Source organism: Pelophylax lessonae, assembly GCF_965119305.1.
Source record: "Pelophylax lessonae genome assembly, chromosome: 6".
Lineage (NCBI taxonomy): Eukaryota > Metazoa > Chordata > Amphibia > Anura > Ranidae > Pelophylax > Pelophylax lessonae.
In genome coordinates, this window is record NC_138773.1 from 220,725,437 (window position 1) to 220,740,934 (window position 15,498).

The 15,498-nt window shown below is 37.4% G+C and overlaps 1 protein-coding gene across 2 annotated transcripts in view; it reads left to right on the forward strand.

The window, feature by feature from the left end:
• SPAG16 (sperm associated antigen 16) overlaps positions 1-15,498 on the forward strand; it is a 1,690,414-nt gene that overhangs the window by 367,026 nt on the left and 1,307,890 nt on the right. For both annotated transcript variants that reach the window (XM_082260930.1, XM_082260929.1), the window contains exon 10: positions 10,521-10,654. In XM_082260930.1, coding sequence (XP_082117056.1) covers positions 10,521-10,654 — 134 coding nt within the window. The remainder of the gene's footprint in view (positions 1-10,520; positions 10,655-15,498) is intronic.

Below are 15,498 nucleotides of genomic sequence, written 5' to 3' on the forward strand. Positions count from 1 at the left end.
GCTAGATTAACAAAGATAAAGACAGGTTGATAGGTTAACAGTTCAATTGACAATTTGAGCTGGAGATCGATGGATATATTGACAATCCAGTCAATGCACAGATTGACAGTTGAAATTGGAAATAAAAAATATTAAATTAAATTTAGCTACACCTTTAAGCTCTGTAATTGAATCCAAACCCTGTGGAGTGATTATTGTCTTTTTCCATCCCCTCCAATTTTGCAGTTATCCAACCATGTAAAAGTACTCAAAAATACATTAAAGGTCATACGTTTTTTGTTTTTTTGTTTATTTCAGCATTGGGGAACTGTAGAGAAAATTTAGAAAAGTGTCCTCTTAGCTGAAGTGCACCAACTCCTAATATATATTATTGTTCACCCTGCCAGGATTGTGTGCTGCAGACATCGGACTAATTAAAGTAGAACTATGGTCAAACTATGAAAGCACATATGTGATGTAGGCTACCCATACCAGTATGACAAGGCTGCTTTTCTAAGTACACCAGAAACATTTTGTAAATATCAGTTGATCCTTCAAGAAAAACTATTGGATAAGCTCTGTCTTTTGATAGGATAACAACACTTTTCTTCGTTCAGTGAAATTACCATAATGTTACCCTTGCTGCTGCTGTAGCTGCTTACTGTAAATGCTGAATGGCAGCAATACTGCAGTGAACAGCCATGCCCAGCTCCACTCACTGCTCTTTAGATTGACAGCATGCTGCTTTATCTGCAGGAGCTTAGGGAAATGATGTAAAACCCCTGCTAAGGCTGGGTTCACGCTTATGCAAATTGGATGCGGGTTTCCCTGCACCAAATTTGCATAACAGGAGACTGTGACCAGCTCTCAATAGAGCCAGTTCATACAGCTCCGAGGCAGCTGCGGTCCACACTGGAAAAGGGTCCTGTGTGTCTTTGGCTCAGTTTCAGGTCCAAATTCAGGCAAAAATTGAGACCTGATTCACACCTGAAATGGAGAATAGGGATGCTCCAGACACCCTGCTGTGAGCCGCGGCTGCAGCTAGTGTGAACCCGGCCTATGTCCCACCCCGTCTAGCACTGTCTAGCGTGCAAGAAAAATTTAGCTTCCCAGCTGCATTTACTATTTTTATCATCATCCATGCCATGATCCATTTCATCTTATGACATGATGATAGTAATTTGCAAGTGAAATTTGTGGTAAACACTCTTTATATAGCACAGACACGTGGGATGGTCTAAGCAATAACACCGTAACTGCTGTTAAAGGAAACCTGTCATGAGTGATATATTGATACTGCCCTTGCTGTCTTTTCCTGCTAACCCCCCCTCTCCCCCCCCTGCTTCAGTATTTTGAATCACTGACATGAAACCGGTATGCAAATAAGAACTTCCAACTTTTCTTTGACTTTTCTGATCTGCAGACTTGTTTAGGTTTAGGGATTCTGAACTACTGATGCTAGTGGTCATCATGACAGGTGGATCACTATAATTTCATAGAGGGTCAGCAATAGCAGCCTACTTTTCTCTTTGGTGACAGTATATTTTAAAGCCTTTTCTGATGCCATATCTCTATAATTGAAAACACTAAATAATGTATGAAGTAAATATTGAATTATGCCGGAGGAAATGTTATTGCCTTTGAACATGTTCATTTAATTACAGGGAAGTTACATTTATCTCTGAAGCTAAAGTTTATCTAAAGCTAAAACTTTTTATTTTTATTTTGTTTGGAGTAGGGGATGTTTTAAACCTGGTGTTATTTTATCATTCATGTCACATTATGGTTATTTACACTACCTTATCTTCCTGTCCTGTAAATACAACAGGAAAGAAGAGCAAATCCCTTGATAGTGAGGGAAATCTCTTTGTAGACCAGTGTAACCAGATCAAGTTTTTCCCATTTGAAAATTTCCTGACCGTCCTGTTTTTTCCCTTACTTTCAGAACCAGTGACAGTTGTCACCTGGACAAATAAGGTGCATCTCCCAGCAAGGACACAGACCGCAATAAAAACGTTAATGTCTTTAAGGGCTCTTTCACACGGAGCGGACCGCATTTTGATCTGCTCCGGTCCTTTTTTTTTTTCACGGAGCGGATGACACTTGTTTCATCTGCTCCGTATGTCCGCATATCATCCCATCCGTTTGCGGGTGATATACGGACATAATGTATGTCTATGGGCATTGCGGATGTCAGCGGATGACACCGCTGACATACGATTTTGCTTCCTTTCCGTTTTTTCAACGGAACAAAAATAGGGTTCTGTTCCGTTCCAAAAAACGGAACAGAACTGAAAGGAAGAAAATCGGATGTCAGCGGATGGTCATCCGCTGACATCTGCAATGCTATTGACTTACATTATGTCTGTAAATCATCTGCAAAAAAATAGGATGATTTGCGGACATACGGAGCGCCCGTGTGAAAGGGCCCCAAATAAGTCCATGCAGTACACAGGAGAGCAAGAGAATTCTGACCCTCTCAAAAAGTATCCTCCAAGTCAGCCACAATTCATTTACCAGGCTATGTGGATTATGCAGTTTGTAAAACCACAAAAATCCAAAGATGCTTCTAAGACAGTTGATTTAGCACACCAGTAATAGTTGGAGTGAAACATGAAGTTAGCTTACCTGGGTTCACTGCCGGGAAGACACTATATAGAGTCCACTTGTATGGGCAATCTTACACAACTTTGCTGGTTTATTGTGATTTCTCTAGGCTTGTCAGTGCTTTGTGGAATAAATAAATGCTACTCAAAGCCTATCTACCTCTTCAATAGTAGATGTGCCATTAGCAGTAAAACAAGGCTCAGCTGCTTGAAATTATGAGTCATACATGTATACGCCATGACAAATGGGCCTTGTATTTAGAGCCCACACAGCTTACTCTGGCTTTGATTGAAAGGGCACAGGGATGTAGACACTTTAGAAATCTCCACCATAACAACGAAAACATTTTGTTAAGTCTTGACAAGTATTAGAGTGGATCACTGACAACTGCTACCAGTGCATCTGACAATGCCTATCATTGGGCATCTACAGATGGGTATAACTCCTGTACATGTGCATTGGAGTTATATTGTCCTGGCATCTGGCCCCATTCTCTCATGAGTGGGCCAGGGGTGTACACTGCAATGTACATACACATCTAAAACCTATTTTGCCAAAAAGCTCTACTGCCTACCAATCTGTTCTGTGAAGGGGGAAAGGATGGGTTAGTTCCACTTTATAACCCCCACATTTTACATTCTTTTTAGGCACTAAGGATAGCTTTCCCCTAGGGAAACTAAAGGGAGACAGATATCAAAAGCTTCTAGTTTATTTAGCAAGAGTTAACACATTGTACCCTTTGGGCATCATTTAATCTTGATTGCATCCCTCATAATCTGAAAGAAACACTGTTGTCTGCTTCATATCCACATTAAGAACTAGTGGGTATTGTAGTGAAATGCAGTGTTCTTGACAAGCTTAGTCTGCAAATTACTGATGGGTTGTGGTGGAGTCTTTACAGCTTATATGAAATATTGCCCTTCTGTTCATCTAGGGACCTTATCTTTGACTGTCCTTGAAGGTGTTCTGGGGGAATATAGTGACCATGTAAAATATCCTCCACCCAGGGTGCCAAAAGAATCCAGCTTTTACAACGTGTTTTTTTTTTTTTTTCTTTCTTTTTTTTTTTTTTTGCAAAATGTTTGGGCAATTTTGGAAAACTTTGCTTTATCCAGTCAACATTTTTTTTTGGGAGTTTTTACTTTTGCATTTACTGTCTGATCACCCTGCTAATACATAATAAGCACAAATAAATGATATCACATTTGTGAATACCTGACAACATGTGAGCTTGTTAAAGCTCCCATTCCAACCATGATTCCTAGTGCTGAGCTTCCCTCTACCAGTCTGAGCTCGGTGCACAGGGGTTTGCTGAAAGCTATTATAAAGGTTGAATCAGTTACAAACATATTTAATTGTGTTAAAAATTGTGAGTTTTGAGTTAGGCCATAAAATGTGCAAAATCTTAAAAAATGGTTAAATATGGCTGGAATTTTGGCCGATTCCTATGAATTTACTAAAATTCAAGCCGATGGTGGTCCTGTGACAGCCGGCTTGACAAATTTCAGTTGAGTAATCAAAGGAGTAGAGTGGAAAATAGTCAACTAAACAGTGACTTCAGCCAATCATCTGCAATCAGCTTGGGTATTTGACAGCTGAGGGTGACTACCAGAATATTATAGCTAGCAGTGCAAGATTCAGCCATCCATGTTTAGCATGGGTGAGGGAATCAAGCATGTTTCCCTCATTCAGCCCTCATTTGCATACCCCTATGTATTCTAAGTAAAATGTTGACAGAGTAGTTAAAGGAAAATGTTTTTCAAGGAAAAAAAAAATAGAAGTTTTCTGGTTTTTTTTGTTTTTTTTTCTGTTGGAAAAAATGGCAACAATAACACAATTAAACTGTTCTGTAGTCATAACATTTCGAAGCACATTGATATATGAGTATGAAAGCCACAAGGAGCGCATTTAACATTCTCATTTTCTGCTTTGATACATTGGTGAATGCACAAGACCCTTTATACAGTACATAAATTACTTTATTTATAATTACATTATGTATGATATCCCATTGAGCAAGTTATAGTTTAACACATAGAGCTATTTGTAGAATGCTTCTTGAATGTTTTATTCTTAAGAGCTTCAGCTTCATTTCTGCAAATTAAATTCTCAGTTTTCATTGATGGAATATGTTTCTGCTGAGGTCCCAAAGAGAAACTGGATGTCAGGGACACGTACAAAGCAATCTATGTGGAAGCTCAAAAACAATGCTTAATATCATATATTCTTCCAAGTTTGCTTTTTACTTGTGAACAATAGGGCACATCTAATTGTCTCCAGGCAAATATAAAAATAAACTCACTTTAGTAAATGCAAAAATATACAAATGCTTTCATGTAGATTATGCTAATTGGTTTAAAATTTACTGATTTTTAAAATTCCTTAAGAGGTTTCTAATCTATTTGTAACTCTTTACACACTATCTGAGATTTCAAATTAGTCACAGTGCAATTAACGTATTTGAGTAATGTAAAGATAGATTAAAGGGCAGAGCAGAGGTGACAGACAGAACACCACATTTATGTTCTGTCTGCAACTAGATCAGCATTTTTTTTTAAACTTTTTTCACCATGGAGGAACATTTGAAATAATTTCCTGGTCTCATGGAACCCTTGCTGCTTACAATTAAATCTACAGCTTGTGGTATGTTAGCCACAGCACATTCATGGTCAATTAAAGACTTGTCCTTACTCTGGTGGTCAGCATGCTCATAATGGTGGTCAGTGAAAATTCCCATTACAGTGACCAGTGTAGGTCCCCCATACTTTGAAGGACAATAGTGGTCACTGAGAAGAACTTCCCCCTTACAGATAGTTAACATGATCACTGTTTCTGGCTCTGCAACGTAGCCTTAGTGCCAAAATTAAGCACTCTTTATCAGGCACATGGTCAATCCGCCACTGCCGCAGTCAATGCTCACTGCACCCCTAGCAACTTGTGGAGGAATGCTGGGGTTCCACAGAACCCTGTTTGAGAAAGGATGAGCTAAATTTTATGTTGTGATTTCTGATTGGAGGTTATGTAGCTTCAGAGTTTATGTTCTCATGAGCTGGAGAACCCACTAGGCAAAAAATTGTTGGGTCAGACATAGGTGCCAGCCTTGCAGAATTCAAGTTTTTCAAAAAAAATGATTCCCTCAACTCAAAATATTTTTATGCTGCTTGTAGATGGGTGGCTTGAGACAATCACCTTCTAGAAAAACATAGGAGACCTTAATTTTGCCCTAGAACGTAAAACCTAAAAGCATGGACAGCTGGTTGGAAACAAAGTACAAAATTCAGCCTAGTGCTCACTCCGAAGGGAAAGACTGGCATGCTGCTCTCCTCAGGCAGGGAACTCCAACATAGGTACATAGAAAAAGAGAGAAAGGAGGCGCAAACACCTAGTGCATTACCCGTGGTCACTGTTTGCAAAATGTTTAATAAAATGCCAAATGCATACTCACAGACATGAAGATAATAAAATCATGTTACAAGAGCTCTGAGGAAGGGGGCTTGACCCCCGAAACGCGTTAGCGGTCCTGATTGAAGGACATGTTCCAGTTCATACATGGTGGATTCATGTAACACGATTTTATTATCTTCATGTCTGCGAGTATGCATTTGGCATTTTATTAAAAATTTTGCAAACAGTGACCACGGGGAATGCACTAGGTGTTTGCGCCTCCTTTCTCTCTTTTTCTGGTTGGAAACAAATACACAGAACTGATCATGTAACTTTGAACTGGTAATTAATGTGGTGGCTATAATAGATTTTTAGAGTTTTTCAAAAGCTACACTGCTCGGTGGAGGAAGTCGAATGCAGTTGAATAGGCTCAAGGCTGAAGAGAACAATAACTAAGGATTGTTTCTATACTATTATTTGTTTTCTGGTCCTACCTTGATTAAATTCATAATTATCACATTAAAGTCTGGTAAATATGACACTATTTTTGATAATTGATTGCAACGTGATAAAACCTAGACTTCCATATTGTTTTTATAATAAATTGAAGTGGAAATGTTAAATAAAGCTTTATTACCGCTCACAGGGTCTTTTTGATATATATAGTGGAGCAATTATAATGCACACCAGTTAGGCTCTCTCCCAGGGACAATATGTGAAGAATTATGAATGCGCAGTAAGATAATAACAAGCAATTATATCATTAAGAATTTGATGCTACACAGATTAATGCCAAGAAAAGATTATGCATCAAGGTTATTTTATCAGTAGGGATGCAAGGTAATATACCAAATAAAATGCTATCTCTGCAATAGGTTTTTCCGGAGGCTTTAAAACCTGCGAATGAAGCTGGCCAAAAAAAAAAAGTGACAACCCTTATTATCCAACTCGCTTATGGGAAAATGTTCAAACTGATCTGTTTGCTGGAATCATTTACCTGTTAATAGTGAAGGTTAATAAGGTAGATTGGGAAAGAATGCAAATGAAGCTTAAAACAACTGCAGCATTTTGTTGTGATATCTGTTTTAATTAGCTTCTGTAAACTGCAGCTTGTCCATTAACAGCAGTTGTAAAAATCCCAATGCACACATTTGGTAGCACATGTTACCTTCTACTAAATAGAAGCAGCAAAGCAATGTAGCATTGAAAAAAAGATGAGGTTACCAAGTGCTCTGTGAAGGCCATTGTGGGGGATCAAACCTTACTCACAGGTGTTAGGCAAATGAGGTATAAAGAATAAAATACACAGGCTTCTATAGATGAACTCTCATTTAGAAAATGCTAGCTGCTTGGCTGTTGATCTAAAGTCATTAGTGCTTCCTGGGTCACTGACCAAAAACCAGTATGTACTGTATATTGTATATTAGGTACTCTGACCTTCCGCAAACTACAGTCATGAAGGCCAAAGTTTAAGTATCAGTTAACCCCCCACATTCCCAGCAGCATATTCTAAAATTTACATGCTCCCACGCTACTCCACTCTGCTGCGGGGGGCCAGAAAAAGAAAGCCCAGCGTAAGCTCCAAATCGGCTTGTTGGAACTTAAATAGGGCTATGAACGCATTCCCTGCACCCATGTGGCAGCGTTGGGACATTTATGGGTCTCATGCTCACTTAGGGCACCTGCTGTCTATGTCACATTGCTATGGGGGCTGAACAGAGCCACATGGGAATGAGGTGAGTATATACAGTATTGCTGGGGAGGGCAACCTTTTACAAATATAAAGCAAAGAAAAGTTTACTTTAAAGTGGTTCTAAAGGCTCAAATGCATGAAGGTAAAAAAAAAAACCAGCAGCCATCCCACCCCCCCCCAAAAAAAATAAATAGTTACCTGATCCTGATCTCGATCCAGCGATGTACAAGAGAGCCTCCTCTGCCAATGAGGAGAGAGAGAGGCAGTAGACCAGAGCTGTGGCTCTGTATGTGAATGGACACACAGACCCTCGCCTCAGGAGCAAGCTTGCTTGGGTGCTCCCATAGCAAGCTGCTAGCTCTGGGGGCACTCGCCAGGAGGGAGGAGCCAGGAGTGCCAGCGGGGGACCCGAGAAGAGGAGGATCAGAGTTGCTCTGTGCAAAACCATTCATTGTTCATCATTAGAAAAAATATATATATGTGTGTGTATATGTGTATATATGTGTGTGTATGTGTGTGCGTGTGTATATATTTATATAAAATATCAGCCTTCAATATCACTTTAATAGCCCTTATTGCAGAACTAAATTTGGCTTTGTACAGATGAGCTCTCTAAAATGCACATTAAGGCAGACTTACTGCTGTGTGTGCCCTCCTCCACCAGTGATAGATTCAGTATCTATTCACAGTTCCATCCATTGCTGCCACCTTCTCCCTGCCATGCATTGTACAATGCAAAAGAAAAATTGAAGGAGAGTGACAACCAATCAGCTTCTATCTTTCATTTTTTAAGCTTGACTGAGCAAGCTGAATATTGAAGCTGATTAGTTGTCATGCACAGCTGCTCCAGTTTTGATCATTTCCCCCCACAATGTACTCACTGGCAGCCTGTCTCTTCTAACTTTTCCAGTGCAACAATTTCCACCAGGTTTTTCAGTAATGTGACATTTCTGAGGTTGTCTGTATTCTCTTATTTTGGTTCCTCCTGTGCCTTCTTTGGCAGGGAACTATTTGCACAAGCTGTTTAGTGGGATGAAAAAGTTGCTTTAAGTTTTTACTAGTGTTAATGTGTAAATTCACTTTGTTTTCAGGTGCTTTGAAATGCATTAGAGGTGCTTCAGAGACAATCCAGAGTTCATTGACAGGTGTATTTTTCCAACTTCTGATCTGCATTAACTCCAGCTCTTTTTGCATTTCTTCTGACCTGTACTGTATAGTTAGAGTAGAATTTCACACGTGAATGAAAGCCCATTGAAAAATGCCCTCAGCAATTTAAAGGAAGAAGTACAGCTAAAGCTTGTTTTGCTGTACTTCTCCTGTGGATCACAGGAGTGCAGATCATTCTGCATTCTTTAGACCCATTTTCAGCAGACAGCAAGCTAAAGCCTTCTGTCAGCTGATGTCACAGAGCTGGTCCAGGCTTAGGAAAGATCATACAGTTGGGATCTGCTCACGTGCCTGGACCAGCACCCGGCTCAGCCTCTCAGTGAGAGGCTAAACTTGCTGAGCCGGCTTGCTCCCTATCCCTACACAGCCCAGGGAGCTCTGAGAACCAATCAGCGGTGTTTGATCACTCAATTCTCAGCCTAAAGCCTAGTACACATGATGAGATTATTGGACAAATAATCGTTATTTATTTATTTTTTTCATGCTAGTCCTATATCGAAAATGAAAAATGAAGGTTGTTCCAACTCACAAAAATTCTCGTACAACAGAATACAGCTTCGGAAGCGATGTAATGTGTTGAATTGTTTTGTGATATATGCTTTCGTTTCCATGCATGCTCTTACGATTTTTTTTCAGACAAAAACTGTACTGATTAAACGAAAACTGAACGTTGTGTTCACTTACGATAAAACTTTTCTAGCCTGCATGTTCAGGTTTTGTTGTCTGTAAAGTTGGAATTGGCTGTCGAAAGCACTAAAAGATAAGAAGATTAGAAGAAAAAGTGTGTACGACGAACGATCACCCAATTATCTGATCATTAGTATAGTCAACAGCCGACTCTGACTTTTCGGAAAAATAAATCTGAAGTTGCAGGCTAGAAAATTTTTACTGTAAGTGAACACAACATCCGATTTTTGTAATTAGTAGTATTTCGTCCAAAAAAATTGTAAGAGCAAGACTACACATGCTCAAAAATGATTTGATTACAAATTAATTCAACACATTACATCACTGCCAACGTTGTATTCTGTCGTATGAGAATTTCAGTAGTTGAGTAATCTCTTCATTTTCAATATGAGACTAGAATGCAAACATAAAACGGACGATTATTCGTCCGATAATCTCATTGTGTGTGCCTGGCTTAATGATCAGAAAATTGGCTGATCATTTGTTGTATAACATTTTTCTTCTGATCTTCTTATCTTGTGTATGGGCCTTTAGTGTTGGCAGGGGACAGATGCAGCATTGGACCAATGCTGCATCCACCTAGGTAAGTGTGATTTAAAAAAAAAAAAAATCCCATGCTTCTTTTAATGAAGTAGCTAAATATTATTATATTTGTGATATGGTTTAGGCATTGTGTTAGAAATTCTGTAAATAGCTCTACAGAACAGACAGACAGTGAACAGTCCACATGGGTTTTACTGCTTAAAAGCAGACAGGAAACAGGAAACTTTATTATATAGAAAAAAAAGACATAGAGTTTACTCAAAGATGCAGCTACAAACGTATAAACACTGCCATCTACTGGCTGATGTAGTTGTTGCACAAAATACATGAGCAATGTATTCCAACACATTGGTAGCATTGAGTGTCCATTAAATGGGGTTTCGTATTTTTGTTATTTTAAAGAAAATATGTATGCTTTTCTTTCTGTATTTACAAAGGTTTTGTTTGTGTTCACTTTCAGGACTCAGAATTCCCTCCTGATACCAGAGTGAACCCTCGTTTGGCACAGCTGAAGGGGAAAAGTAGCCATCTCCTGAAGACAAATGGGTACAACCTGAGCAACACTCTGAAAGCACATGAACTGGCAGTGAGCAGGTAGGGAAGTTACTTCTTTATTGGTATGTCTCCAAATGGACATGGATGAGTTACTGGTTATGTATCTATTCCTATTAACAGTTCCATTGAAAGGCATTATTACCTTAGTAAGTATAAAGTCAACGAAGATAGACCTTACCAACAGAGTAACAGCAACTTTTCAGCAATAAGCGGGTGCACGAAAATATGCTTATAACTGAAATACTAATTATATTTCATTAGTATTTGCTTACTAACTGCTCTTCTGTAGCAAGAGACATGTATGAAAAGTGCAAAATAGTTATAGTGCTTCACCAACTTTTCAATTCAAAACAACATCCTGTTTGAACTGTATTGGAAGGGCTTATGACTACTCTTCAAGGACGTCCGTTTGCTTTTGTCAATGGTTTTAGAAGTATTTTTGATGAATGTGAAAGTTTTTGAATTAAAAGGTTAAGCTCACCTTTTAAATAAAGGGGCCCATGCAGGCATACATTCCTGTGCCAAACTGAGCTCAGTGTTTTTGGGATAGGCAAAGAGAGAGCACATAGAATCCGTAAGCAAGCTCGCCCCTGCGATGTTTGGGGAGAGCACTCAATGTCTGCCGTGTCCTAGAAATAATCAAAGAAATGTAATCATTGAGATATTAGAATATTGTCAAGTTTCATGGGCGACAGAAAAGCCCTTACAAATATGGTAAATGCAATAAGCATAATTTGTACAAATGTAAAAAACTAATTTTAAACTACTGGGGCCCCTTGTCTGCATATAGAAGGTGAACTTTAAATTGTATGATAAAGAGCGTGCACTGGTGATTTTTTTTTTTTCCATGCATCACATTGCTTTTGATTTGTTATTCTTGCATACAAATGTACCCCAAACTAAGGTCAAACTATCTTTGATCTGATCTCAAATTTGAAGCCCATGTACTTTACCATTTATAGTGTTTTTCACATACTAGCTTATGTTGAGTTGAGATGTGACAGTTTTAATATGCAGACACTAGGTGGCAGTAGAGATACTGCTTATTTTCAGTGCTCCACAAAACAGGCCGCGTGTAATCTTTTGGTATTTTCTGATCAGTGCACCCATAGCCATCCTAAGAGATATGGATAGATCTTTACAGTAGAATTGTGCTGGCAGCTCTGCAGCACACGCTGCTTCAGCTTTAAATAATTATGCAATTAAGTGTGTGCACTGAGAATACACAAACACATTGCTGTTAAAAGGTGGGTAGAATGCATGACTGTTAAATTATTTTATATCTTTGTTTGTTCTGATGACATACTGTACATTATTATTTCACATTAGGATCTATTACATTGAACATGTGAATTGCTAAACATCTCAAAACAATAATGAACATAAATGCACTTGACCATTTTTTTTTTTTTTCAAATCAGTGTTTTATTGATGCTATTTTAAAAGGAGGCACCTACAAGGTAGACTGGTAAAAACACAAATTAAAATGCACTTCTGTGGAAAACATAAAAACAGCGGTTCAGGGATGGGGGAGGAATCCTAAAAGGCAAAACAACAACACTTGACCATCTTAGCGCTGCTTTGCATCATGCATAGTTTGTATAAAAATATTTTTTTATCATAAGGCTTTTAAAAAGCATTTCCTTTTCTTTGCTAACATTATATATATATATATATATATATATATATATATATATATATATATATATATATATATATATATATATTAATATTGTTCATCTTAGAAAACTCAAAACTGATATTTTTTGGTGGTGCTGGTATGCAAAAAAAAAAAGAGGTAATATTTTATCAACCAAGCTATTCTTTCAGCTACAACTCAGTGAAGTTATTTGCATAGCTGGTTTGAGTTGATGTTGCATCCACTTGTGATGGCATTCAAGGCTATGTCCCTCAAATAAATATGTGCATTGATATATGTGTGTGTATGTATGTATGTGTGTATATATATATATATATATATATATATATATGTATGTGTGTGTGTGTATGTGTGTATATATATATATAATGTATATATATAATGTATATGTGTGTATATATATATATATATATATATAGTATATATGTATATATATATATATATGTGTGTGTGTATGTATATATATATATATATATATATATATATATATATATATACAGTGCCTTGCGAAAGTATTCGGCCCCTTGAACTTTGCAACCTTTTGCCACATTTCAGGCTTCAAACATAAAGATATAAAACTGTAATTTTTTTGTGAAGAATCAACAACAAGTGGGACACAATCATGAAGTGGAACAAAATTTATTGGAGATTTCAAACTTTGTTAACAAATAAAAAACTGAAAAATTGGGCGTGCAAATTATTCAGCCCCCTTTAAATTAATACTTTGTAGCGCCACATTTTGTTGTTTGTTAAAAAATTACAGTTTTATATATTTATGTTTGAAGCCTGAAATGTGGCAAAAGATCACAAAGTTCGAGGGGGCCGAATACTTTTGATTTTCCATAAACAAAAAAGTTAATCTATATTACATATATCTTTTAATTACACTTTCATATAAAACCCTCTTAATTCCCCGGTCTACCCCCCCTCTCCCCATGTTTTCCCATTTTTTTTGCCCTATTATTTAATTCCTTCCTTTCTTTTTTCTACTTCTCCTCTTCCCCTCCTCCCTTCTTCCCTCGTATCCTGTTCCCTACATATCTCCGCATATTCCTCGTTCTCTTAAATTCTCTTAAATCTTTCCCATACAATTAATTTTTTTTCTGTCTGGTCTTCGCTACTGCTTCTCAAATATTCAATTTTATGAATATATTCTTTTCTTTTAAACCATTCCTTCATCGTAGGACATTCAGGGTCTAGCCAATTTTTTGGTATTACCCCTTTTGTTGCACTTATTAAATAAGGCACTACCGTGTTCTTATATTGTTTTATTGTACTTTTTGTATTATGGAATAGACAAATCCCCAGATCATTTACATCTATATATTGCCTTACATTCTGCCAGTAATCTTGCATCTTTGGGCACTACCACCATATATATACGCCATAGTACCCTCAAAATTAAAACCTCTTTAATAAATTGAAGATTTCTCTGGCTGATATTTTTGTGCTTTAACTGGCGTTCTATACCACCTAGCTAGACATTTATAGTTCATCTCTACTGTATTTATATCTACTGCTGTGGTATGAACCGCACTCAGAACTTTCTATTATTTGCTCCGCTACATGTGATCCCAACGGTCTTTTTCATTTATTAATATATGGCGATATTCTTGGCTCTGTAATCTCTGAGTATTTTATAGATTTGTGAAACCTAATGTTTCAAATTTGTCTGGGCGTTGAATTGGAGAAAAGTTTTTTTCCAATCGAATGGGTTGAGGTAATGTTGACATTAAATGTCTTAACTGAGAATACCGCCATTCATTTAATATCATTATTTCTTTCTTGTGTTTTAATTCCTGATATGAACATATCTTCCCTTTGTTCACTATATCCTTAAGCTGTGTGTTTTTATCAATTATCCACTCTCCAAAATTGTGCCCTGTTCCCAGGGGGAAAACATTTGTCCGCATGAGTAAAATTAAAAGTGAATTTTATTTCCATTTTTTTTTTGTAATAAATTGAATCCCAAACCCTAAACACATTCCTAGTCAATTTGTGCGTGTCTACATCTAATATTCTATATTGTTGCGGTACCCATATATAATAATATTATAACTTAACTGTGTATTGCTCAGTGTGTTTTCTATTTTTACCCATTTTTTACTACTTCCTATTTTTGTGCACTCCACCGTTTGTGATAATACCACTGCATTGTAGTACCTTTTTATATCCGGTGCAGCTAAACCCCCTTGTGATTTCTCTTTAGTTAGTACTGAGAGTTTTATTCTTTAATTTTTATTCTGAGAAAAATACTTTATCAATGTATTTTGTGTTTTAAAATAAGCCTGCGGTAAGTGTATTGGTAGCATCTGAAATTTATAAAGAATTTTCAGCACTATCGCCATTTTTACCATGTTTAGTCGTCCTGTCCAAGAAAGCGGTCTAGTTGTTATCATTTCATTCAATAATGGGGTATAGTTTGCCTGGTATAGGTTCTTTGAAGATGGTGTTAAATATATTTCCAAGGTATTTTAGATCTTTTTTCCCCCAAGAGAATGGGAATTCTTTTTGGAAAACGATCTCTTTTTTTGTTCATATTTATGTTTAAAATTTCAGATTTCACAGGGTTGATCTTCAAATTTGAAAGTTCTTCAAATCTTTTAATTTCTTTTATTAGGTGTGGTAGTGTTGTTATTCTCGGATTGGAAACATAGAACAGAATGTCATCAGCATAGGCCACTACCTTGTGTTCTTCGTGTCCGATTATCACCCCCCCCCCCCCCAATATCCCCATTATTTCATATAATTGCCAGTAGTGGTTCCAATGAAAACACACATAGGAGATGAGAGAGCGGACACCATTGTCTTGTCCCATTGTGCATTTTAAATGATGTAGAAAGCATCCAGTTCACTTTAACTAATGCTGTGTGGTGGCTGTATAATGTTTTAATCCATTACCTATTCCCACTATTGTATTCATCATGAATACCCAGTCTACCCTGTCCAATGCCTTTTTGACATCATTTGACAGGAGTAGCGCTGGGGGTCATCCACTTCTCATCTTTAGCATTAGGAACAAGGTTCTAATCCATTATCCTTACCTTCCCTCCCTGGGACAAATCCTGTTTGGTCTGCATGGATCCAATCAGGCATCCACTCCTTTAGTCTGGTAGCCAACATTTTTGCATATAGCTTTGTGTCTACATTTAACAGTGCTATTGATCTATAACTAGAGCATTTCTTTCCCTTATTTAGATATTACTGTGATATGGGCCTCCAA